The sequence below is a fragment of the Heliangelus exortis genome, chromosome 2, assembly GCF_036169615.1.
Source record: "Heliangelus exortis chromosome 2, bHelExo1.hap1, whole genome shotgun sequence".
NCBI classification, from domain to species: Eukaryota; Metazoa; Chordata; class Aves; order Apodiformes; family Trochilidae; genus Heliangelus; species Heliangelus exortis.
The window spans coordinates 45,440,896-45,464,453 of record NC_092423.1 but is presented as its reverse complement, the minus strand read 5'-3'; the positions used below and the strand labels follow the sequence as shown (position 1 = coordinate 45,464,453).

The 23,558-nt window shown below is 42.1% G+C and overlaps 1 protein-coding gene across 2 annotated transcripts; it reads right to left on the bottom strand.

Moving 5' to 3' along the window:
- Positions 1 to 313: 313 nt before the first annotated feature.
- Positions 314 to 23,301, bottom strand: CTNNB1 (catenin beta 1). 2 transcript variants are annotated; one of them, XM_071735880.1, is made up of 16 exons: positions 22,807 to 23,301; positions 8,641 to 8,701; positions 7,913 to 8,140; positions 7,531 to 7,784; positions 7,206 to 7,444; positions 6,921 to 7,122; positions 6,461 to 6,605; positions 5,890 to 5,993; positions 5,464 to 5,802; positions 5,053 to 5,211; positions 4,065 to 4,184; positions 3,779 to 3,929; positions 3,570 to 3,691; positions 2,369 to 2,429; positions 1,395 to 1,615; positions 314 to 1,092 (listed from the first exon to the last, which is right to left on the bottom strand). In XM_071735880.1, the coding sequence occupies exons 2-15, from the start codon at positions 8,651 to 8,653 to the stop codon at positions 1,407 to 1,409; spliced, it is 2,346 nt and encodes a 781-aa protein (XP_071591981.1). In that variant the 5' UTR covers positions 8,654 to 8,701; positions 22,807 to 23,301; the 3' UTR covers positions 314 to 1,092; positions 1,395 to 1,406. The 2 variants fall into 2 exon arrangements, with proteins under 2 accessions (XP_071591981.1, XP_071591983.1); XM_071735882.1 differs by lacking the exon at positions 1,395 to 1,615 and having other exon boundaries at positions 22,807 to 23,081.
- Between the last annotated feature and the right edge of the window lie 257 nt (positions 23,302 to 23,558).

Genomic DNA, 23,558 nt, shown 5'->3' with positions numbered 1-23,558 from the left:
AGGGAGAGGCCAGACACCAAGTGTGGTTGCCTCACATCTGGCTGGACCTGCCCCGTGCTGAGGAACGTGGCACAGCAAAGTGGCAGCAGGTTAAGGGGAAGCATCCAGGCCCCTGAGGTGTGCAGTAGGGAGCCCTTGTCATTAGGGCTCAGGGCTCTAAAGGACAATCATTCCTTAGGGGGATGAAAGGGGTATATAGTTCGTGGCTTCCTCCTCTGAAGTACTGAAGTTGTTGAGCAATTCCAGGACAATTTTTAGAAAAAATTTTTAACATACCAAGGGGTTTTACGATCTGAAATAATTTGACACAGAGTGAATTAAAAGTTTACTTTAATTTTGAACCATTTTATAACTGCATTTTTCTCATGAAGCATCTGTATCACAGCAGGCTACAATAACTTTGGGATAAAAGGCAACTGGTAAACTGTCCAATACAAGGTTCCAAATAAACAGTTCTTACTGGCCCCTACCCAGACATATCCCAGATAAAGTTTTTGATCAAAAACATGAAATAGATCCACCTGCTTATTTTAAGCATATTAAAAAGGAAACTAATTGGACCATTTCTATTTGTCTAGTTTTTTTTATACAAAAAGGCTACACAATGTTACACTTTATTCAGAATACAGTTAGAGCGATTATGAATTAGTGTTCTACACCTTTACTCAATCCTTAAAAATTAGAAACTGCTGTAGCATATTCACTATAACTTAATACTACGAGAGACTTTAAAAAAAAAAACTAACAACAATTACTGCAAAAAGAAAGGCTACTTCCAAAGCAAGCAAGGTCAGTACCATTACAGAGATTTAAAAAAAATAATAAATTTTTAACAAGCAAGGCTAGGGTTTGATAAATTCCATCTTGCAATTCATTCTTGTGCATTCTTCATTTCTTGAATCACTCCCAAAATCCATTTGTATTATTACTCCTCGACCAAAAAGGACCAGAACAAAAAGTTTACTTCAATTGTTCCCATAGGAAACTCAGCTTGGTTAGTGTGTCAGGCACTTTCTGAGATACTAGCCCACCCCTCGAGCCCTCTCAGCAACTCTACAGGCCAATCAATGCAAGTTCATTCAGATGATACAGCTGCAAAGAGAAAAAACAACACATGTCAGTGCTCCTGAGTGAAGGGGCTGTTCTCACACGTTAAGGCTGCGTGAAGCCAGTGCACAAGACGTTACAGTTAATTACTTCCACACTTCAGGGCAGAAGTCAGTTTGGAGTGTACTGATCGTGTTTCCAGAGTGTTTATTCACTGTTCTGGCACACTGGGACCCAATTGAGCCAATCCCTCCCTGCCAACCAAGTCCTCAGTCCAGTCATCTGTTTTTCTCTTTTTTTTTTTTTTTTTTTGTTTTGTTTTGAAATTCAAGGTTGGAGCTTCTTACCTAAAGGATGATTTACAGGTCAGTATCGAACCAGGCCAACTGATTACTGTCACCTGGAGGCAGCCCATCCATAAGGTCCTGGGCATGGCCAAGATCTGGCAGACCATCAACTGGGTAGTCAGCACCAGGGTGGTGGCCACCCATTTCATGTTCCATCATAGGGTCCATACCCAAGGCATCCTGACCGTATCCGCCAGAGTGGAAAGAACGGTAGCTAGGATCTAAGAAAGTTAAAGGTGGCAGAGGGAAAAAAAGCATAATGTTAACAGATGTTAGATGCATCAGAAGCTGCAAGTATCAGTGTGTGAGAAGATCTTTGTAGCCATCTAATTTTTTTTCTAGTTCAGCCACGTTCAAAACAATCTGTTGCCTGCCCTTAACGGCTATTCCATTGTATGAAACAGCCTCCCAGTATGATTCTGCAGACAAAGCACACTGCAGTCAGAAGCACGAGCAGATTCCAGCCAAGCCATTAGTCTGCACAATCAACACTACTAAAATTCAACAATACTGCAGCAAAACCAGGCTCCAAGACTGTAGACTTGCTTCTGAAAGACTAGTCAAAAATAGCTTAGAATCCTTAGGGACAGGCTTGCGTTCAAGTCTATAGACACTTACAGACTAATACATTCAATACCAGCTTATATTTTAAAGAAAAACTGCACTATTGGAATTGTCAAGTCCATTTGTAAAGGATGCAAGAGATTTCTGGAAACAACAGCTCAGTGGGAGATTCTCCCACAAGAATCAGACAAGAGACACCAGTTCTGCACGTTCTTACAGTTCCCATTCCAGTGCTACCAGTGATGTTGCAGAAACTGGTTATTTCAACTGGCAGTTCCCCATCTGCCTGTCAGTTTGCAAGACCTTGCTGAAGGGTAATTCACTCTTTGCTCATTTGCAGTTCTCCTTTAAAATCTATGACTTGACTTCATCCAACTTAAGTTTAGTCAAGGGGAACAGAAGAGACATACCATCTGGGCGGTATCCAAGAGGCTCTCCCTGGGCACCAATATCAAGTCCAAGATCTGCTGTCTAGATGTACACAGAAAGTCACAAAACAGCTTTAATGTCAGGTCCTTGGGCCAGCACTAGCAATTCTGAGCTTAAAAAGTTTTGAAGCTTGCCCCATATCCCTTTCTAGCAACTCTTCTGCAGTGAACACTGCAGCATGGTACTTGTGTGAACATGAGATCCAAGCATCTGCATCCAGTTTATTACAGCCAGATTTAGGCATAGGAACCCATATATCACTGGAAAAAGGGTTCTCTTTGGGTACAAAAAAGATGGGGCAGGTCTAGCAACACTATTCCTCAGGCACAGCTCCTACTGGTCAACTGTTCAGATTCCAAAGCCAGCAACAGAGAACTTAAAAGTTCTCAAGTGACCTCCCCTAGTTTGTCCAAGAACAGAAGCCATTGCCTGCCTGAAGTGCAGTAGCATAACTCTGACTTCAGAGATTTGTCATCACATTACTACAGCAGATAAATATTTTAGAACAGAACAGTAAGCACAAGAATAATACAAATCAAGGGCTACTGTGCTTTATTTAGTAAATACATACAAGGTAAGACAATCTAGGCTCCTGAATCTTAAGAATCTGGGGAAAGACGAAGTTAGTGAAACAAACTAAGTGTGCCGCAGGCACAATTTTGTTTTCAGTTTTAATTCACTGTGTAGCCCTTTAAGCATTAAAAAAGGCCATGTGAGATAACCAGCCTGCAAATGTATTAAAGCCTGAAAGCTCAATTCTAAGGAGAATACAAGTTGCAGCCAAAATTTTCTTCTATCATTTGCTTGCCTCACAGATATTTTTTATGCTTCCCTCATATCACTCATGCCTCAGAGTTTTTGCATTCACAGTTCATTAGTTCCTGACAAGTAGCACAGAAATGTACAAAGTTCTTCTAGACACATTTGCACAGTCATGAATATAATGAGAATTATAAACTTCAGCAGCAATAGAAAATGCTTCCTTTCTGCAAGGGAAGAAGCAGCTCTAAGGTTGCTTGCCAGGGGGTTACTGAACCTGAATATATAGAGAGTAAAGAAGGCACAGCCATATGTAAAGCTGGGCCTGTATCACTCATGGTATCCACACTGCACCACTGGAAGGAGGGAAGACTTGGAAGCAATGCCTCCCCTAAGAACCATTAACTCAAAGGCACAACTCACCTCGTTCCAAGCCATTGGCTCAGTCCTGAAGAGGGAGCTTGTCAATTCAACCGAAAGTCGCTTCTTATAGTCTTGTGGTTTGTCCTCAGACATTCTGAACAGCACTGCAGCTGCATATGTTGCTGTTGAAAGCAAGAGTGATGGAGGTTGAGTCTTCTGGTAACTTCTCTAACGCAGGTATGAGAAATCTGTACCTTAATTTCACTTACCAACACCCTCATTCCTCGAATGAAGCAGTTCTGTTAAAGGGGCAGTTGCACCTTCAGCTTCGATTGCTTCAGCTGCTTCCTTGTCTTGAGCCAGTTCACACAGTACACCTGCAGCTACTCTCTGGATATTCTCAATGGGAGAGTACAACAACTGCAACCAAAACACAAGGATTTCTTTAGCTTTTCTACTTGAAACAAACTCTTCAGGACAATCTGACTTAGCAGTTCTTAGCAGGAAGTTTAAAAGCCATTTTACTTTTTTTTTTTTCCTTGAGGTTTTGCTTACCTGCACAAATAGTGGAATGGTATTTAGACCCCTGATTACGATTCGATTATGAACATCACGTGCAAGAATATGCAGGGCTCCGGTGCAGCCCTCGACAATTTCTTCCATGCGCACACCCTCCTGGTTAGGGAAAGAAAAGACACTTTTTGAATTGGAGATAACTGCATGCTAACTGTCAAAAAGGTGTAAAACAAATCATCCAAAATCTGTTCTCCCTGCACACACTCACTTCTCCCAGCAGGATCATATCCACTATCTGCTGCTGGCCTTCAAACTTAACATCCCTGCTAGGAGTCAGTACAGTTTATCCAGCCAAATTCACTAACTGAAGAACCTCAGTGGAACTTCTCACAGTACTGCTCTTTTTCCCCAAGCTGGTTTAGCTTGGGATTTTTCTATTTGAAACAGTGGTTATCAGTAACAAAGAGATCCCCTCCTGCCTCTGCAAGTATTCACTGCACTCCTGAGCTAGCAGGTACTGCTTCCATTTGCACACACTAAGGTCACATCCCCTTTTTTAAAGTGCTTAACGGGGCAAAAAAATGGAGACAGATCTTGCCACACTGACTGGTACCTAAACAGGTAACAAGTATGAAGCCTGTACAACTTCTCAGTAGTTTTACAGCTCTAAGCACCCTTGTGACAGTATTCTTAGACCTGTCCTTTTGAGAAGGATGAGGCAGTTCTGGTTTCCAGATAGAGAACTACTTTCCTTGCCACAACAGGCAAAACCAGTATTTCTGTGATCTACAGCATTCAGAATTAAATGCTCAAGAAGTTCTCAGTACAAGAACCAAGATTTTTACATTCTTGTTTATCTAAGAAAAAACTCCACCTCTGCCAAGACAGAATTATCAACACACCAAGAGAACAAGGCGAGTTAGAGCAGGTGATAAAACAACAGACCAAACAATACCTGTCTGAGACACAGTGACACAGGAGTTTGAGAGACAAGTTTTAGGTGTAACTTCAGTTGGTGGCTACTCACCACAAACTGCTGTTGTGTTCCACCCATGGAAGTACGTCGCTGGGTGTCTTGGTGTGCTCTGACCAGCAACTGGACTAACCTGGGGATAGCACCTTGCTCACGCAGCGGGGCGTGGTTTGCAGGACAGAGAGCAAGGTTGCGGATCAAACCAACAGTTGCCTGCAGTTAAGAAAGGGGGAGGGAAGTAAAAAGAGTATGATGGATGTGCTTGCTGCTAGCAATTTTTTTAATCAGTTGATCCCAAATGCCTAAGTCTCGAACAGACAACTCTTAAGTCACTCAAATTGGTGAAACTTTCCCATCATCAGACGAATTGTGTACCCCAGCACCATGGAAACAAAGTTTTTTTCATGATTAAGCTTACCTGAAAAAAAGCACTAGTTTTCAGAGCTGAAAACTGCTATTATTTACCTTGATCAAAGGCCAGTGTGATGGCGGGTGCAACAGTTTCACCACCACTGGGAGTCCGTAATGGAGACGTACTGCATTCTGAGCCATCTCAGCTTCTTGATGTCTGCTGGTGAGGTGACGGAGCGCACAAATAGCGGGTTCTGTGATGTCTTCCCTGTCTCCAGCCCGAAGAACGGTGCGCACGAGCGCCTCAATGCCACCAACCTGGCACACCATCATCTTGTTCTTGTAATTGTTGCAGGTAAGGTTGGAAAGGATGCCGGCAGCACAAGTCACAACATTAATATCATCTGATCCTAAAAGCTGAACAAGAGTTCCTAGAAGGCCTTCCATTCCTTCCTGCAGAAAAAGAATGAGAAAAATTTAGTCTCTCTCCTCTTCCACTATGCTGGCTTTTGATCCTGATCCCTTAGAAAAGCCATTTACCTGCTTTGTTGCAGCATCTGACAGATTTCTCAGAGTCCAGAGACAGTTCTGGACAAGACGCTGGCTTGGATCTGTGAGGTGGAGTCCCAAAGCTTGCATCCCACCTAGAAGATGGTACAGATTTGACACTATTACTTAAATGCCTGTCTTCTGAGCAGTCAGGTCCTTCTCTTCCTTAAACTCTCAGTGCGCATCTTACAAGCTTCTGGGTCTTTCTTGGCATCAGTATCATAACATGGCGAGGCCCTAACTGTCCATCACACAGAAGAAAACCCCAAGATTCTTTTTGTGACTCTGGAGCTTTTAAACGTGTGCATATCCTAAGGGGACCATTCTGTCAGTGCTCAGCCAATAAGCCATCCAGCTAACAACATAGCAGACTTACTTTAAGAAACTAAGTCTTTTATACTTCTGTATACTAAAGGTCTTCAAAACTAGTTACAGAGTGAAGGAAAAAAAAACTGAATCCAAGTTCAATTTTTGATGCTGACAGCTTTTGTTCTTGTATAAAATGTGCTGGTCCTGCAGTACCATATAACATTTCAGGTTATCACAGGTACAAGGTACTTACCAGCTTCAACAATAGCAGGTTTGTTGCTGGAGCAGACTGACAACACCTTCAGCACTCTACTTGTGGTCCACAATAGTTTCTCATAAGTATAGGTCCTCATTATGTTTACTAGAGCCTGGGGTCCACCACTTGCCAGAATAATCAGCTGAAAGACATAAAAAATAACATGTATTTGTCACTTCCTGTGCATGTCAGCAGGCAGTAATTGTTGCTGGCCATCATAGGTTACAGATCTCTAAAAAGGTGTTCACATCTGGTGGTCAGGTCTGTAAGTTTTGCAGTCTCACTATAAGCATGACTCCATTTCTGCAAAATAATTCCTACATCCCTCACGTCTTGCAAGGTCACGACTGACAAGGCTGAAGACTCAGAATAAGGAGGTCAGTCAGTATGCAGAAACAGTTAAACCATTTATAGCAGGCTTGCTCGGTTCAAGTGCTTCAAGAGCAGAGGCACTCACCTTGCTTTCTTGGTTGCCATAAGCTAAAATCTGAAGGCAATCCGTTGTGATGGCCAAGAATTTGACATTTGTCTTGTTGAGCAAGGCAACCATTTTCTGCAGGCCACCAGCTAGACGGACAGCCATCTTGGCTCCTTCCTGATGTAACAGGAGATTGTGAAGAGTTGTAATGGCATAGAACAGCACCGAGTCCACTGGGGACCTACCAAAGGAAAAAGCCTCATGAGTACCAGTACCCACCCGTGCCAACTAAAAACACAAATACTACCTTAGTAGTCCACATACCCAAGCATTTTAACCAAAGCAGGGATGCCTCCTGATTTGAAGATTGCCAACAAGCCTTCACGGTGATGTGAGAGATTGTGTAGTGTACCTGCAGTACAACGGGCTGTTTCCACATCGTTTGTATTTTGCATGGTACGTACAATAGCAGATACCATTTGAGGAGATCTCATGATAGCGTGGCGAGACGCCTCCTTTTTGGATAACTGATGAACCATAACTGCAGCCTTGTTCACCACCACCTACAGAAATACATGAAGAAACCTTGTTTTAAAGTCACTGAAGAAGCCTCACGAGCAAGCTACGCTGAGGCAAAGAAAATGCTTACCTGGTCCTCATCATTCAACAGTTTGGTCAGTTCTGGGATTGCACGGGTTGCAAGTTCAGCATCGTCTTGGTAGTTTATCAAATTAACTACAGCATGTTTTAGCATCTGGGATGGCTCAGCCAGGCGTTGCACATTAGTTGGATGAGCTGCATCGAATTGTGTGGATGGAATTTGCATTCCTTCATCCAATGTTTCAGGGAACATAGCTGCACGCACCCTCTGAGCTCTAGTCATTGCATACTGGCCATCAATATCTGAAAAACAAGGTAAATTGTTACCTCAGATTGGGAATAAAAAGCTGTGCTGGTAATAATTCAGTCCTTAGGCTTCTGTACTGTTAAGCTGCATGTCTGAGAAAACCAGTGTAAAAAGAAGGCCTTACCAGCAACTTGCTCTTGGGTGAAGGATTGAGAGAATCCCTGTTCCCACTCGTACAGGACTTGTGTCGTGTCCACATCTTCCTCTTCAGGATTTCCCTTGCCACTCAAGGAGGGAGCAGTTGTTGTGGCACCAGAATGGATACCAGAGTCCAGATACGACTGCTGCTGCCAGTGACTGACTGCTGCTTTTCTGTCTGGCTCCATTGCCATATCCAACTCCATCAAGTCAGCTGTAAGAAATCATTGTTGAGCAATTAAGTTTGGTTCAGTTACTTCAGTATGTATTAATCCTTCAAGAGGTTACACCAATTTTCAATGGAAATAAACTGTTACAAACAACAACTCCAACCCAGCAGAGGTAGCCCTGCAAGTGAGACAGCAGTTTGAAACTAAGGCTTTATGTCAAAATAATGCAGACATCTGTAAGCCCAACTAACAGGCTGGGAAATTACTGCTATTGTGACTGTTTTAGCCTACTGCTTAAAGATTCTCTTATCCACTTTCTCTGATTATGTACCTGGACTGTACTTAAGGGGCCCAAAATGCTTATGATGACAAACTTGTTTACAGGTTTGAGTTCCAGTGTAAGGCAGTAATTAGTGTAGTAAAGCAGACATTATTCAAACCAAGTGACTTTAAAAAGTTGAAAGAGGGGGGTAAGGAGCCAGATAAACTGCTCTCTATCAGAACTGCTAGATTCTAATAACAGAAAATGTGATGCATTATATACCTTGGGTTGCCATGTTCTTTGTTGTGCTCCCAGAACTCTTTCCTGCTGCCTTTCAGAGATCCTAAAAAAGAGCAAGGTTAGAACTTAGTAAACACTAATCAGAGCTAGGAAGACAAGATTTCATATTAAAGCACTAGAACTGCAGCCTAAGAATTCACACATCTTGCCATGTCATTCCTACAGTGAGTATACTGAAATGCTGATTAGCAGGCTCCCATGGAAGAAGACAGGAAAGAATGAGATGTATTACCCAGGCTTTCCCTGGTGGACTACATGTAAGATATTCTCCTCCTGAAGGTACAAGAGAAAAAAAAATTTGAAGACTGACCATGAAAAAAACATAAGAAGCCCAGACACTACAGTCTACAGCCCGGACATGCCACAAAGACAAGGTCTAGATGTCAGAGTTCCTCATTTCCCTCAAAGATAACTACTCTTAAGATACAAGCAAAATTGTTTGATACAGGGCTACAACATGGCTTTTTGTGGTGGAAAGCTGAAATGACCATTTAAGGCAAGCTGCCACTATTTCAGTGGTACAAAGGCTGACTGAAAAGTCATAGTTGAACCTCCTTCTTTACTCCATTCCTGTACCACAAGAAAGGTTTCTTCCTACACAAAATACTCTACCCTGAAGTTAAACTGAAAATTCAACCAGCCTTATAAATAAATGTTCTCCTTTAGTTGCACACATTAAGTCACGAAACTCATTTTTTCTGTGTGTGCAGAAATCAGAGATAATTGGGGACAGGAGGCAAAAATATGATCAAAAGCCCTATCAAAATCTTCAGTATGCACCTCCATTTGATATAACCAAGCACCATAATCATACCATAAGTCTGTAGCTGTATCCTCGCTAACCCAGAAAGAAAATTTGCGGCTGCAGCTTCACAAGGGGCCACTCCAAGCAGTCATACTTTTATTTCATTTGTTCCTCTTCCACCCCCATAGTCCAGCACTGTTTCCAGAACAGACAGGGAGCTGGTGACAGCCTATTCTGGGAGCCAACCAGGCAGAAAACATTTGTAGTGGTAGCTTAGTGCAGTGAGCAAAACCATCTCTTCCAGCAATCAGCTTTCAGTATGCTGGTAGGTGTTACAGCTATGCTGATCAAAAACATTCCTAGACAACTAAGTAAAGGCAAGCCACTGATCTCTTTAAAGGACAGGTCTGCAGTACTGTGTCAGGAGGACAAGGTCCATTTGAGGTTGTATTTGACTTATGACAGATTTCCCAGTTTAAGAATTTACTTCAGGAGTAGTTGTAGAAAATTACAACTAAACAGAAGACAGGCCTGCAGTTTTAAGAGTCTCACCGAATAGGTTAGGCAATTCTGAGGCAAGCTTATATTTCACTTTCCCTGAGCCAGCTGCAGAATACTCCAGCAGCTCCTGAGCAAACTTTGTTAAACACTTTGCTGAACAAATGCCAGTGCTGCTTGTCCTGACTTTGCACTCCCACAACTTTTGGCAGCAACCCTTCCTTGGCTCTTTTAAAATGGACAGCAGATCTGCATCTGCAGCAGATAAGCAGCACTGATCTGATTTAAGACATAATACAACAAGTAAATACCCTGCTATGAACACTTGGGTCCCCCAGACTGGTCCTACTCCCCAGCCTGGAAAAGACTGTGGTCTCCTCAGTCTGCTCCTCACAATCTGCATGCGGGATTCACTGACAATGCAACAATTTTTTCCCAGTCCCTTGAACACTGGATTCTTCCAACATGCTCTTAGGAGTTTGGAAGTAGCAGTGGTAATGGGAAGGAAAAATCTTAGTCTTGGTGTCAAACCACTATTAATATAAAAATTTCCCTCAGCAGCTAAGTTGGAGGAAATACCTATAGAAAAGCTTGATAGTTCCTTACAGATTGTATGTATTACTTTGTTAGTCCCATTAAAACCTTCCAAACAAACAAACAAAAATAGCACTAAAAGTAAAATTTGTATCTTTGCTGTTGCTGGTCCTCACTCCAAGTCAGATGCAACATTTCCAACAGAAAACTGGGCAAGATCTAGCTGCAATATGCTATCTGCAATACGCCTTGCACAGAGGATCTATTTTTATTGTAACCTTTCTTGTCTCTTCCTAGCAGGAGGCCTCTAATGAAAAAAAAGATTACCAAGCTAGTTTTGAAGCTAACATACTTGTAGATTAATCAGCCGAGAGCATTGACTATGCTTTGAGATATTTACTGCCACCTCAAATTCAAATATGCAATACAGGGCTTGGGGACAACTTTCATATCCTTCCACTGCTGAATTCTGCACAAATGAAGGCAGCTGGCCTGCAGCAACTGTGCTCTGAAACAGTTGTTTCAATTTCAGCAGCCTGAAGAGATCAGAGGAGAAGCTGTACCATTTGGTACAATCCAAGGGACCAGACTAGCCAGTGAACTGCAACAGCTTTTTAAAAAAAAAAAAAAAAAAAAAAAAAAAGCTGAAGAACTTCTGAAAATAGCAATAACCAAATGAAGTGTTCAGAACTGCATTATCAGTCAGATATTGTGTCTTTGAAATGCTAACCTTCAATCAACTTACTACCTGCACCTAAAAGCTTTCAACAGCCTAATCTGTATTTTGTACACCTGGAACCCCCCAGCAATTCCAGGTAGCATTTTTTATTTAGATAGAAAATTGGGTTTAAACGTAAATGTTCAAAATATCTGCAGCCTAAAGGTAGACATGGAAATGGGAGGTGGTCTGTTTGTTTTTAGTGTTTTTTAACTGAACGTTCTCCATGTTTTCCTTCCCGTTCTCTTTTCATTTTATAAGGGGGTAAACTGCACCCAGACAAAAACTGCTGACTGTCTCCCTGCATGTCACTGACAAGGTGAACTGCTACACTTATGAAGGGAACAAAAAAAAAAGCCAAAAACCCAGATTAAGTACAAAGGACTGTGCTGTTAATTTTCTTGACAGCAACTGGAAAAGCAAATGCAGGGCTGGGGTGAGGTGGTGGAAGAGTAGAAAGAAAGGAACAAAACCAATCAAACAAAAAAACCAAGCTACCAAATAAACAAACACAAAACCTCCAAAACCAACCAAAAAAAGCACAAAAAATTTTTCTATGATAACTAAGCTTGTCCAACCATGAAGCATATAACAGCTCCTTTAAAGCAAGCTCCTATTGAAATTTACTGGAGGACATAAGTGACATTGCATTGTCAAGGTCAGAGACAGAGGTCTTAACCATCAGAAAGAGACAGAAGGCACTCAGACGACTTTACAAACAAACTTCAGCATAACAGCAGGCTTCTGTAAGCCTCACTATTTTTAGAAGACCACCTGGTACTCAGAATTCAAGTCTGAATTTTGATAAATGTTGTTATACACAAGTTCATATGGATGTACTGACAGGAGTTATGGGATTGTTAATTTAAAAACCTCCTCCATCCCCACAACACTATCCACTTGTTTGACAAGCACGATCAGCTTTAGGTTTAAATGAAGGTTTTGTTTTCTTTTTAATGTGTTACATTCCTCATATGAAGAACAATGCAAGCCATCACAGTAGACTGGATTACGTACCATCAGATCCAACCTTACATTTTAATTCTAAAAAACCCTAATAACAGCTCTGCCATCTTAGGCAGACTTTTGAGCAAACCAGTTTCAGGTTACTAAGGAAGACAATACAAATTCCTTGGTTTTCAAAGGAATGAAAGAGGAGTATTTTGATTATGAATAAAACTTAGGCGTTAACTTCAGATTTTAGAGAAGAGCAAGTGAGGAAGTCAACAAGCCTATAACATCAAATCTGAACAATAACTTTCAACAAGTTCAGTAAAACCTAGATTATTTTCTTTCTAAAGCTGTTAAACTCCATGAGGATGCAGAGCACAGTGAATTGTTCAATTTTACTCTGTCTTACAGAGGACAAGAATGGCCTATTTAAGGGGGGTGAATGTGAGTCTCACATATACCTGCCTGATACATCAGGATTACAGCACATTTGCACCTCTGGTGCAGTTTATCTAAGATAAACCCATTTTCATTGCCACTAAGTTATTTTGTTAGCTCATATTTGCCACTTGTATTAAATGAAAATGTATCCTTCTTCTTTCAAGGTTACTACCTTAACCTTAATAGGATCTCTTCATTAAGATTGACTCAGATTTCACCTGACTGATCTGATAAGCAGCTCCCCTCCACTTTGTAAAGCAAATCAAACTTGAAGCTTGCAAGTCTTCCAGAAATCTTTTGCTTGAGAGCAGCATTTTACTAAACCTTGGATGAGGAATGAAGACTGACACATCCCATCACCATGATCTGTTTAAAGGGAACCTATCTACTGACCATGTTTTCATACTTTTCTCTGTGTCTCACCTAGGACAGGCTAAGCAACCACATCTTTAAATCAACCACTATTGCTGAATGACATTTTCTAGGACAGAACAGGCAGATCTTTAGCCTCCTGTAACAGCCACAGGGGTTAACAAGATGAATGATCTATGTGTGAGTGAAAAGAAGTACATGTACTGGAAAACAGCTTTTCTCCAGGTACTCAGAAGTTATTGTAACCACTACTTGCTAGTAGCATTCTTTGGGTTTCATTTTATAACTGGTTTTGTGTCAGGTAGCTTCTTGTCACCGCTGCTGCCTGTGTACCTGCTTTACAAGAATCAGTAGCCAACAGTAGTTCCACAACTAATAACACCAGGTAACTACAGCACTCATTCCTACGACCCAAGAACAGAAATAGAACTTAAGGTTGATTAGGATGCTTCTGCTACATTAGGTTTCCAAGTGGACATGTGGGAAAGATTCAGTTTAAAAAAAAAAAAATAAAAAAAATCCTTTTATCTTATCCTGGAAGTTGCTGTTCTGTTTTCTAGAAAAGAACTCAGGGGTGGGAGCTGAAAAATGTCCAAGACAATAATGATAGTGGAAATACCAAAGCAGTTTTTTGGGTTTACAAGCTCTTTCAGGCACAAGTAGTTGACCTGTCTCCTTAAGCAATCTTTGGTCTAACCAGTCCCACAGTTCTTGTGGCAAGCAAGCCTACTTCTACTGCTTTTAGTCTTATGATGACATGATCCAACTGATATTCACTTTAATATTCATTAGGAATAGCACTAAGCTGATTAACAGGAAGTCTAAAAGAAGCTGAATTATTTTTCTTCCTTCAAAGAGGGAAGTCTATAATCAGTTTATACGTGTCTCTATTTTTTTTAATGAAAAACCCAAGTATTAGACTAGCTGAAGAAACATGACAGATACACTTTGAGAAGGAGAGGAGTGATAAGTTAGAGGTGACCTAAAAGAACTGATTTATAAATTGCCTACCTGCAGATGAAAACAAAGCTAATATTTGTGAAATAAAATGGACCAGGGTTCTGACCATTTCTAACTGATATAATTCTAATTTGGGATTAAGAAGTTAACCTGGGAAGTTAAAAGGATTGTCATCTGTGTTGTAGGTCTCAATTTAGGAAACTTTCATTTTCTATCTTTGAAGGTTTAACAAGTTCAGGAATTTTTACCACCAGAATTGCACTTTAAACTTATAACTATTCCTTAGCCAAATTGGGATCAAGTCCTCTTCTCCCATATACTCCCAGATATTCCAAACAAAACTGAGAATTTTTACCTAGTTTCTGTTGTGCTCCAGAGTAATGTATGCTTTACTGGTAGCTTTGCAGGCCCTTCATGTCTCAAATGCTTCTATAAAATTAGCAATTTGTCTTGGAAGTACAAGTTCAGTGTTGCGTGTTTTAAGGGATTTTAGAAGCTTGCTGTAGGACTGACAGTTGGGGTTTACAATTTTTCTAATGCACTTTATTTCAAGGTAGGAATGGGTAACATGCTTGAGTTTCACTCTGAAGACTTTCATTTAAAGAAAAAAATTTTCTTCTCATACAAAGGCACCACATAGGATTAAATACAACAGTTTTCCATATCATTCCATAGCCAAAAAACAAGTACTGAACAGCATTCCCATATTTTGTCTAAAGTAGCAGCATCTGCAGTCCTCAGTCACTTTGACAGCTCTGTAAGAAACAGCTGTAGGCAGTGAAGATTTTAAAGCTGCAGTCATATACAAACATTAGAAGGCCATGATTATTGTCAAACTAGTCATCAGTAGTGGCTTCTGGATTAGGAAATTCAATTTTTTCAAATCCTTTCTTACACCAGACATTTAAGGACCTGGATGGAGAGAAACTACTATGAAAGTCGTTAGCACTGGATCTTACGTAGTAGTTTAGGGATGTAAATTATCACAGCAAACACAGCAACTGATCACTTTATTTAAAAAAAAAAAAATTAAAAATCAAGTTTACTTCACTGTCTATACTAGGAATCAGAATACAAAACTTCACATTTTTCATATTAATGCAAGGCTTTCTTCAGCTTTCAGCAGGCTGACTTAATTTGTCATAGGCCATCTGAAGATATCCTAAGTAGAAGGAAGTAACTTACGGAGTATCTAACATCAAAAGGAAGCAAGTCAAACCATGTAAAAAAAACCCAGTCAAAACATATGCTGCATTTTTCCAACTCTAAAATGAAAAAAACCACTATGTTTCTTCACAGCTTTAAAATATTTTTATCTTCTTTCAGGTTAAATGTCAGAAACACTCATCTGTAGTCTTCACTACCACCTCAGGGAAAATGCCATGGCAAGAGACAGAGCAGCATTTCCACAGGGGAAGTGTTGTGCTAAAATGTAGCAGCAGCAGCAACTATTTCAATAGTTACTCTGAAAAGTAAAAGCTACCAACAGTGATAGGAATCTTAACCTGCATGCACTCATACTGAAATCTAGCTTACTGATCCTAAACTGCAACAGAACCAACTCAGTCATAACTGAATTAACTCATGACAAAACTGCTCAGGTCATTTCCTCAAGTGGCATTTGCTTCACATTATTCCCTCCTACCACTAAGTGATATAAGCCTATGGTAAACTCAGTATCCTATGTAACCTACCCTGCTTGAACACTGCAGATGATGCATTCTGCTGGTGTCTGCAGAAAGGTAGAAGATGCCTTGCAAGCAGCAGTATGTTCTATTTTAGATTTAGCTAATCTGATTGCAGTAAATTAAACTCTGAACCCAGTTTATTCAACTGTCTTAAGTTGGTTTTTAGAATCTCTTATTATTGAGACTTGAAAGTTTCTCTCTCCTGTCAAGCACGTGGAAATTAAAGAAATCTGAACAGGAGCTGCTTAGCCGACCATTTTCAAAGGTTAAGAGGTTGCAACTTCCAAGCTTGCAGCTTCCAAGTTGTAATATCTTAAACAGGTGCTAAAGAAGCAACAAACTACCTCACACAATCAACAGAATTTAACTGGAAAAGGGGTACGAACAGCATGCACACTCGGATCTGCCAATGCTCACAACACGTTTTGTTTTATAAGAGTTCATTTGACACCACATCACAAAATAAAGTGTTATGCCTGCATTTTCAGTTATCTCAGCAATCTAAGACCAATTAAGTGCACAGAGTTTTCATTGCTCAGCATGTGAACAGAAAGCAAACAGCATGGAAATATTTCTGCTCTTGCAGACTTCTCTAGGAAAGTTTAACAAATGTTTAGTGAAACTGAAGTGCAGGCATCTGTGGTAGTCTTTAATAGACTTAAAACACTGGTTTAGCTGTATTAAAAGAGGATTTATTCCTCAAAAAATGTCTAAGGAGGAAAAAGCTCAGGTTACTAGGACAGAAAGCAAGGCTCATCTTTAAGTCCATGAAACCTTAGTATAAATGGCAAAGGAAAGGCAAAGGGCCCACAAGAACTTTACAACACAGCTGAAAGGCTCCATTCTACCGCACTTCCCCTAGGACTGGAGCACATGGAGTGTTCCAACACCACACCCTCACCTGCTTTAGCCTCTCCTTCCTTCCAAAGGGAACAGCAGGCTAGGAAACAATCACACCTCCTAGCCAGCTTACCAGATGATGAACTATGACAACTCATTAAATTTTAAGTGTGGTTGTGACTATAGCAAAAGTGCAAGATGATCTGGATTTCACTTTACTCACCCAAAGTACAGACCACCCAGAACATAGGAAGATTTAATTGACCACTGAAGAGCAATTTAAGTCACTGACTGAGAGTTCAAGTCACAAAACAGATCAGAGACTCCATGAACTTTCACTGACAGATGGGACATCTTTCAGTTACAGGCAGACTGATGCTGAAATACAGTGTTTTGAGCAACTAACACAGGATTTAGGCTCTAAAAGATAGTGCAATTAGTCAGGGTCTTCACAGGCACCAAGGTTCCCATACCCTTTTCAAAATCCATTAGAAGTTTTAGTAAGGCAACAGTTAACATTGGTCTGAGAGCCCTGATAACTTGAGATAACTAATCTATAAAATAATAACATTATACAATTTCCCCTGGAGGGGAATTCAGGACAAGCACACCAGGAAAGTTACTAAAAAAGGTAATATAGCTCACCTGGGTACTGATCTACACAACTGTTCTGAGAGAAAATTTCAAACATTAGAACTTGTAGGAAGCCTCCCCAAAAATGAAGCTAACTGTAGCAAATAAATACTCTCCAATACTTACAAGTGACAGGACTGTCTTCAGGACAGCTATTTATACATATACTGTAGTATCTGGGAACTCACAGCACTGGATCTTGTATACTTCAGAGAAGTTAGTGTTTGGATCCAGAGCATAATTATTCTACCTTTTACCTAGAGAAACATTTGAGTTGCAAGATGTCTCTCAATACAACTCTTTGTATTCAAAAATCACAGGCAAGTATACCAACAGCTTCTAGCAATATCTGCAAACAAAACCTGTTCTTCTCACAGAGCTTTCTGCAGCTTTTCTGGGTATTTGTCCTCTCTCAAAGTCTCTGGTTGTTTTCAAGAGTCATAAGCACCAGCTGTCCTTAAGCTGACAGAAATTATCAGTCCACATTAGAAAGTAATGGTTTCAGAGCTTTTCACTGTCAAGTATACTGCAACACTAGCAAGATCTCTCACTTAATTAGTAGGCAAGATTGCCTCCAAGTACCTACACATATCCTTCTTCACTGACCGAGAGAGAGCTGATGATAATCTTAACTGTTACGATATGAGAAACTGCTTCAGCTACTCATCAGTTACACATCCAGCTTGAGAACAAAAGTAATAATCTTCTCCACATATTGTGCATATCAATCATCTGACAGCAGTTTGCAGCTAAATATTAAAGCACTTGTATGACAGTTTCAGGTTTATGAACTGCATTAAGTTCAAAACAAGTTTATCAACCCAATTACTCCTAAGTTTCAGTTGTTTTGACAAGTTAAGCACCACCAACTCATGCAAGTAACCTCAAAACAGTTACTAAGTCACTCCTGATGAGCAGTGGATTTACTTTGATATCTTTCAGTCACCAGTAAGCATTTCTAATTAGTGCTTCATGCAGTATTTATAATATTCTAGTATCTTTACAGCTGGCCAAAACATTAAGGGCAATGTTATCATCACAGCTTGGAAAGCTACAACCTCTTATTTGCAAGACAGTTAGGTATCTACATTATGCATGCTCCCCACCTTGCAGTTATGGAAGAACTGGTGTTATAATCTAAAGTTTAGTTTGCCTGCAGTACTCATCTAGTCAACCTGCACTGATATGAAGCTTTTGTTTCATATGCCCCTCCACTTTTACCAAGTAAAATGTCTGCAGCAGAGACGGCAATAGCCAGGATCAAACATCACTCTTTAGTCTTACCTAGCCACATAAAAAAAATAGCTGCTGTCATGACCTATAAGAGATAACCTATGAGAACTTGAACAAATATTGTATCACTTTCATGTCACACTAATAAAGTGCAGCAACAAACCACTGCCAGCCCTCAAGCCTACTGTCCATGTTTTTTATGCCAAAAAGATACTTAATGGTTCTGCAGTCATTCATAATGATCATGTAGATCACTAACAAGAAGGTTGGCATCCAATGTACTACACAAGTATTCTTCCCTCCAATGTAGAAAACCTTAGTTTCCACTCTAATACAGCAACTGTTCAGCAAAAAATCCCCCTCCCCTGCCAAACCAATAAGTATCTAACTATAATGTTGTTTCTTCTTAGGCTGCAACTACGTATCCAGCCCTGAACATGTATGTTAAACATTAACCTTCACGGCTTAAGAAACCAGAGTGATTAGTCATAATTGCACTGACACTAATGAAATACTTACAAATCTGAAAGTGTCTGCCACTGCTTGCCTGTCAGAATAACCATGTATTTACATTAGGACAGGCAGGCACTCCAAAAAGTACTGTTTAAGCAACAAACACGGTAATAAAGTCTGACACTATGTTTCTTTAACTCGTTTTTAATTAAGGCAAACTGACAAGGCAACAGTATTTATCAGCACCTTTAGGATGTTAAGATTTCTGGCCACTGGAGGGCACCTGAATTGTTGCCAGGACAACAGAGGGACTTGTTAGAGTTGCTGCAGAGTTGACAAACTTCTCCAATTTATACAATTGTATTTAACACCCTTAAATCAGCCTAGAAATGCTAGTTTCAGCAAATACACTCACAGTGCACACTGTCCATTTGCCAATACCAGTAATATCCTGCTAGCTCATGCTGCCTTTATAAAAGTAGAAACCTAGAATACTAGATTAAGTCTTTTGACTTAAGAGTGAATTAATTTATTCTTTAGGCAAGGCTCTGGAGTTGACTTAGTATTAAGTATTACAGCAAGTAGCTTACCTCTGCAATGCTAGTCCACTCAGTGTACATTGTTTCCTAAAGTAGTGTGGAGCATTAACAAAAAGTTCTACTGTAACGAAAGCTGTAAAGCAGAATCTGTTCCTAAGGCAACAAAAGCACAGGACCCATTTGTTTTCACATCAAATCAGAGTTAACAGATCCATGAGGATAGGCTGAGCTACAGGTACATGTTTCATCTGCTCACCTTATCAACTTGGTCTTCCATGTAGATAAAAATGCCAGAATAAGACTTCCATTAGATCACTCTAAGTTACCTTTCAGTGCAAAACCAACTTGTCTGGCTCCTTTCTTTTCATGAGAGACAATACCAGCCACACACAACACTAGCACAATAAGAAATTCTCTTCTTAGGCTAAAGCCTGACCACAGACTAGAGCAAGTTGTACCTTGGAATCGAGTGCCAAGAATGGATGTTCAAGTTAACCACTGTCAGGCTATCTTATGTTGTCAAGTCCAACCAATTCAGCTGCTGCATAACATCAAAGCACCCCCAAAACAAACTTTTTAATGCTTAACTAGAGAAATCAGCAATACCGCCCCGACCATCTGACCAAGAAAAAAAAATCATTTTATCTACAGAGACAAGAGAAATCACATGCAATACTTACTGCCAAGGGATTTGCAGATTTTTACAAAGTTAATGTGGTGCCATTTTCAAGTTACCACACACGTCACCAGGCAAGGCAGAAGGCTCAGAACTTGCAAATGTTTGCTGTGAGGGCCTGAGAACAAGTCCCAACTGCCTGCACAGTTTCTCACAGTTTTATCGGGCTTCGGGAAGTAGATGTTCAAGATAAGTAAGGTTGGTCCTGATTTTCCTGCCACAGTATGCAGTCTACCAGAGTCACAGAACAAGTTTCACTGCAAGTAACTGCATGATCACCACAACCCCTGCATTACCAGCTTTAACTATGAATTAACATGAGTGATGTTGATTACTGCTGTATTTGCACACTCGTCTGCCTACTAGACAGTATTTTGCAGAAGCATCCTTAACCAGGAGTTTGACTGCAGGTTCAAACTTCAGTTTATATGACTGAAGGTTACAATAGCCATGTTCCCTGACACACTCTTGCTACCTCCCTTTCTACCCCTCAAAATACTGCAAAATTAGTTTAGAAGGCCACTAGTACTAACTTGTCTTTACATCTGAATTAACTTTCTGAACTAATGCATTCTGAAGAGTTAAACTTGAGTTTTGGAGACATTAAGTCATTAAAGACCAACATCTGTTTCACAAAGCTATGTCTGAAGGGCAACCAGGTTTCATGGCCAAGATTTGATAAGCCAGTGACTGACATACCACATCGGCAAAGCAAAATGCTAGTGTTCGTAGCAAACTATGTATCAAGCAAGAAGCCCAGGCTATTTACTGCCTGGGAAAGAAAAGGGAAGCTTGGTTTACTGAAGATGTAACACAATGTTTGAACAGATTACTTTTTCAAGTACATTTTGTAGTTTTGTTTTCTAGTATTAAATCCTTGCTTTTAGAAGCTTTTATGCACTGCATTGTCCTTTCCATCAACATGTTTTTACCAATTTCTTTTCTGGACTCTTTGAAATGATCACCCATACAGACCAACACGAACGTTCCCACACATATCAGTTTATACCTAAACAGAAAATAACTGAACTAATAGCCAAGCAAATAGGACATTTCTTTAGAACAAACCCAGAAGGGCAAGACACTTGATATGATTTTATCCTGACTGGTGGAATTTACAGAGCCTTAAAGCCTTGCCTGAACACCTAAACAGCCTTATTTTCAACAGTACCAGCCATTAGACAGTCATAGCCACGTACCTGCAGCTGTCAGCACCTTTTTATTAGAAGTGAAAGATTAACATTAGGTTCCTCGACTGTCAGTTACTGAAATTCACATTATAACTTGGCCCGATAAGTACAATTAAGTTTTGCTCTTTGTGCCATTTTAAACCCTTGCAGTAGTACCTTTTTGTCGTACAGAAGCAAAATCGTAACTGTTAAGTTGCTCTCTGGTGTGCTGCAACTTGGTATTAAGAAAACATCAACAGTCTTCCAGGTACTTTTCTTGTCTTTGCCTTTACTATCTTTTCAGTGCATAAAGATCCTGTTTTACTAAAACCCCTCCTTGATTTCCGTCCATAGACCTCAACATACAAGCAAGCCCAGCCTCTTTCCATTCACCACTTGCATACTTTGGGGGATGGGAGGACCACAGATGTCTGGAATATACAGTGTCAGAACAATGGCTGCTCCACAAGAGAGAGATCAAGAAGTAGCTGATTACAAAGATCAACACTGCTATTCCTAAAGTCACAAGTTGCCCATAGTACCTTCACAGCTTGTCCTTTCTTCCCAGAAGGGATAATCATCAGCAGAGGTTTTTGGGAAGCGATTCAAAGAGCAGCCTGACGCCTACGCTAAGTTTGAGCTAGGGAAGAATTTAAGATTTTGGTAGATTATAGAAACCTCGCTGTTCGAAGAGCAGCTTATCATGCACAACAGAGAGCTGGAGCTCTCTGTTCCACGGGAAATCAAAAACAAGTGTCCTATATCCTACCAGGAGTAACAGCAAGTTGCCTCCTGGCACACCTCAAAAGTGTAAGTTTGGGAGGCTGCAGCCGCTGCCGTCGTCCCCTCAAAGTCGGCCACGGAAAGGAGCAGGCGCTTCCCCTTGCAGAACGCGAGCCCCCATGCAGCCCAAGTCCTAAAGTAATTTCCTACAACACTCTGGTTTTACGTGGTGTTAAAAACTTAATTTGATTGCTCCCAGCTCAGGGGAGCTTCATTTCGGTGCCTCTCAGAAGCAGCATAACCACTCCAGCAAACATGCATGCAACTAAGACCGAAAGGCAACAGATTAGTTATCTCCCGCTGACTGCAGTGACCGTGATTAGTTAATTACATTCGGTACAAATACACGCGTCCCCTGCTCTCTTCCCCCTCCTATCACGAACGGTGGTCTGCAGCCCACCGGCAAGTCAGTACCCCGTACCCTCCCACCGCCTTGTTTTTAAAAAAACAATTAATTAAAATTTAAAAAAGCACGAAGCTACTCTGACTGTAGCTGCAAAGCCAGCCAGGAGCAGAGACCCACGGAGAACCCGGCCGGCAGAGACTCGCCTTCTCCTGCAGACCCGAGCAACCACCTCCTCGCCCCAGGACGAGCTTCCCAAGAGACACCTCGGGAGCTGCAGCTGCTGCTGCCTCCTGCAACCAACGCAGCTGTCCGGACCTCCCAAAACAAGAGTCCTCTCCTCCTTTCCTGCTCCCTCCCTCCCACCCCCAGCCCCCCCTTCCCGCCTATCTCTCCCACCCAAGCGGCGCCCCCCACCCCCCCCTCCAGCCCCGTCCTTCCCGCCTCGGCGCCGGGCACACCCTGGACCCCCCAGCGCCGGCGGGACGCAGAGCCCGATCCCGCCCGCTGCTGAGAAAGGGGAACCCGACCCAAGCTCGCCCCAAGTTCCCGCGGGAGAAAGTGGCACTAACGTTGCAAGGAGTCGAGAGCGCAGGGTCCCCCCGGGCTCCGGCTGCTACTGCTGCCGCCCGGGCGATCCCAACCCGGTCCGTCTTTCCTTCCTTCTTCCCTCCCCCCACGCCTCCTCTTCCTCCTCCTCCTCGCTCGGCTCTTCGCTGGCGGCGGTACCCCCGCCGCTGCCTCCCGGGTGGCGACCGTACGGAGCGGTGGTGTTAGCGTCCCCCCCCCCTTTGCCCCGAGCTCCGCCGCCGCTGCTGCTCCCACCGCCGAACCGAGCGAGAGGCTTAAAATGGCGTCGCACACAAGGAGGTTCTTATAGTGAGCGTCGCGCTGGGCTGTATCCTGCCGCCGCGGCCGGGCCCAGCGCGCAGCGTTCCACAGGCACCCAGCGCACAGGGCAGGGGGAGGAGAAATAGTGCCCGGCTCCCAGGGCGGAGGGAGACAAAGAGCAGCAGTGGCGGGGAAGCGGCTGGGAGTCGTAGGGGGGGCGGGGGAAAGGCTGTGGTGGCGGCGCGGTGCGGAGCGAAGAGGGAAAGGCCGGGCCGGGCCGGGCCGGGCCGAGACGGCGGAGGGGAGCGGCAGCGTCAGGGGCGGGCAGGCAGGCCAGCGGGGGGAGGACAGAGGAGACACCTTATTCCGGAGGTGGGGAAAAAGGAGCCGAGTTCCCAGCTGGGAGCGAAGTTGCTGCCTGAGGGTGGAGTAGAGGCGGCGGCGGGGGAGGGTGCAGCTGAGGGGATTAGCCCCGGGGTCCCGCTTTGGGGTG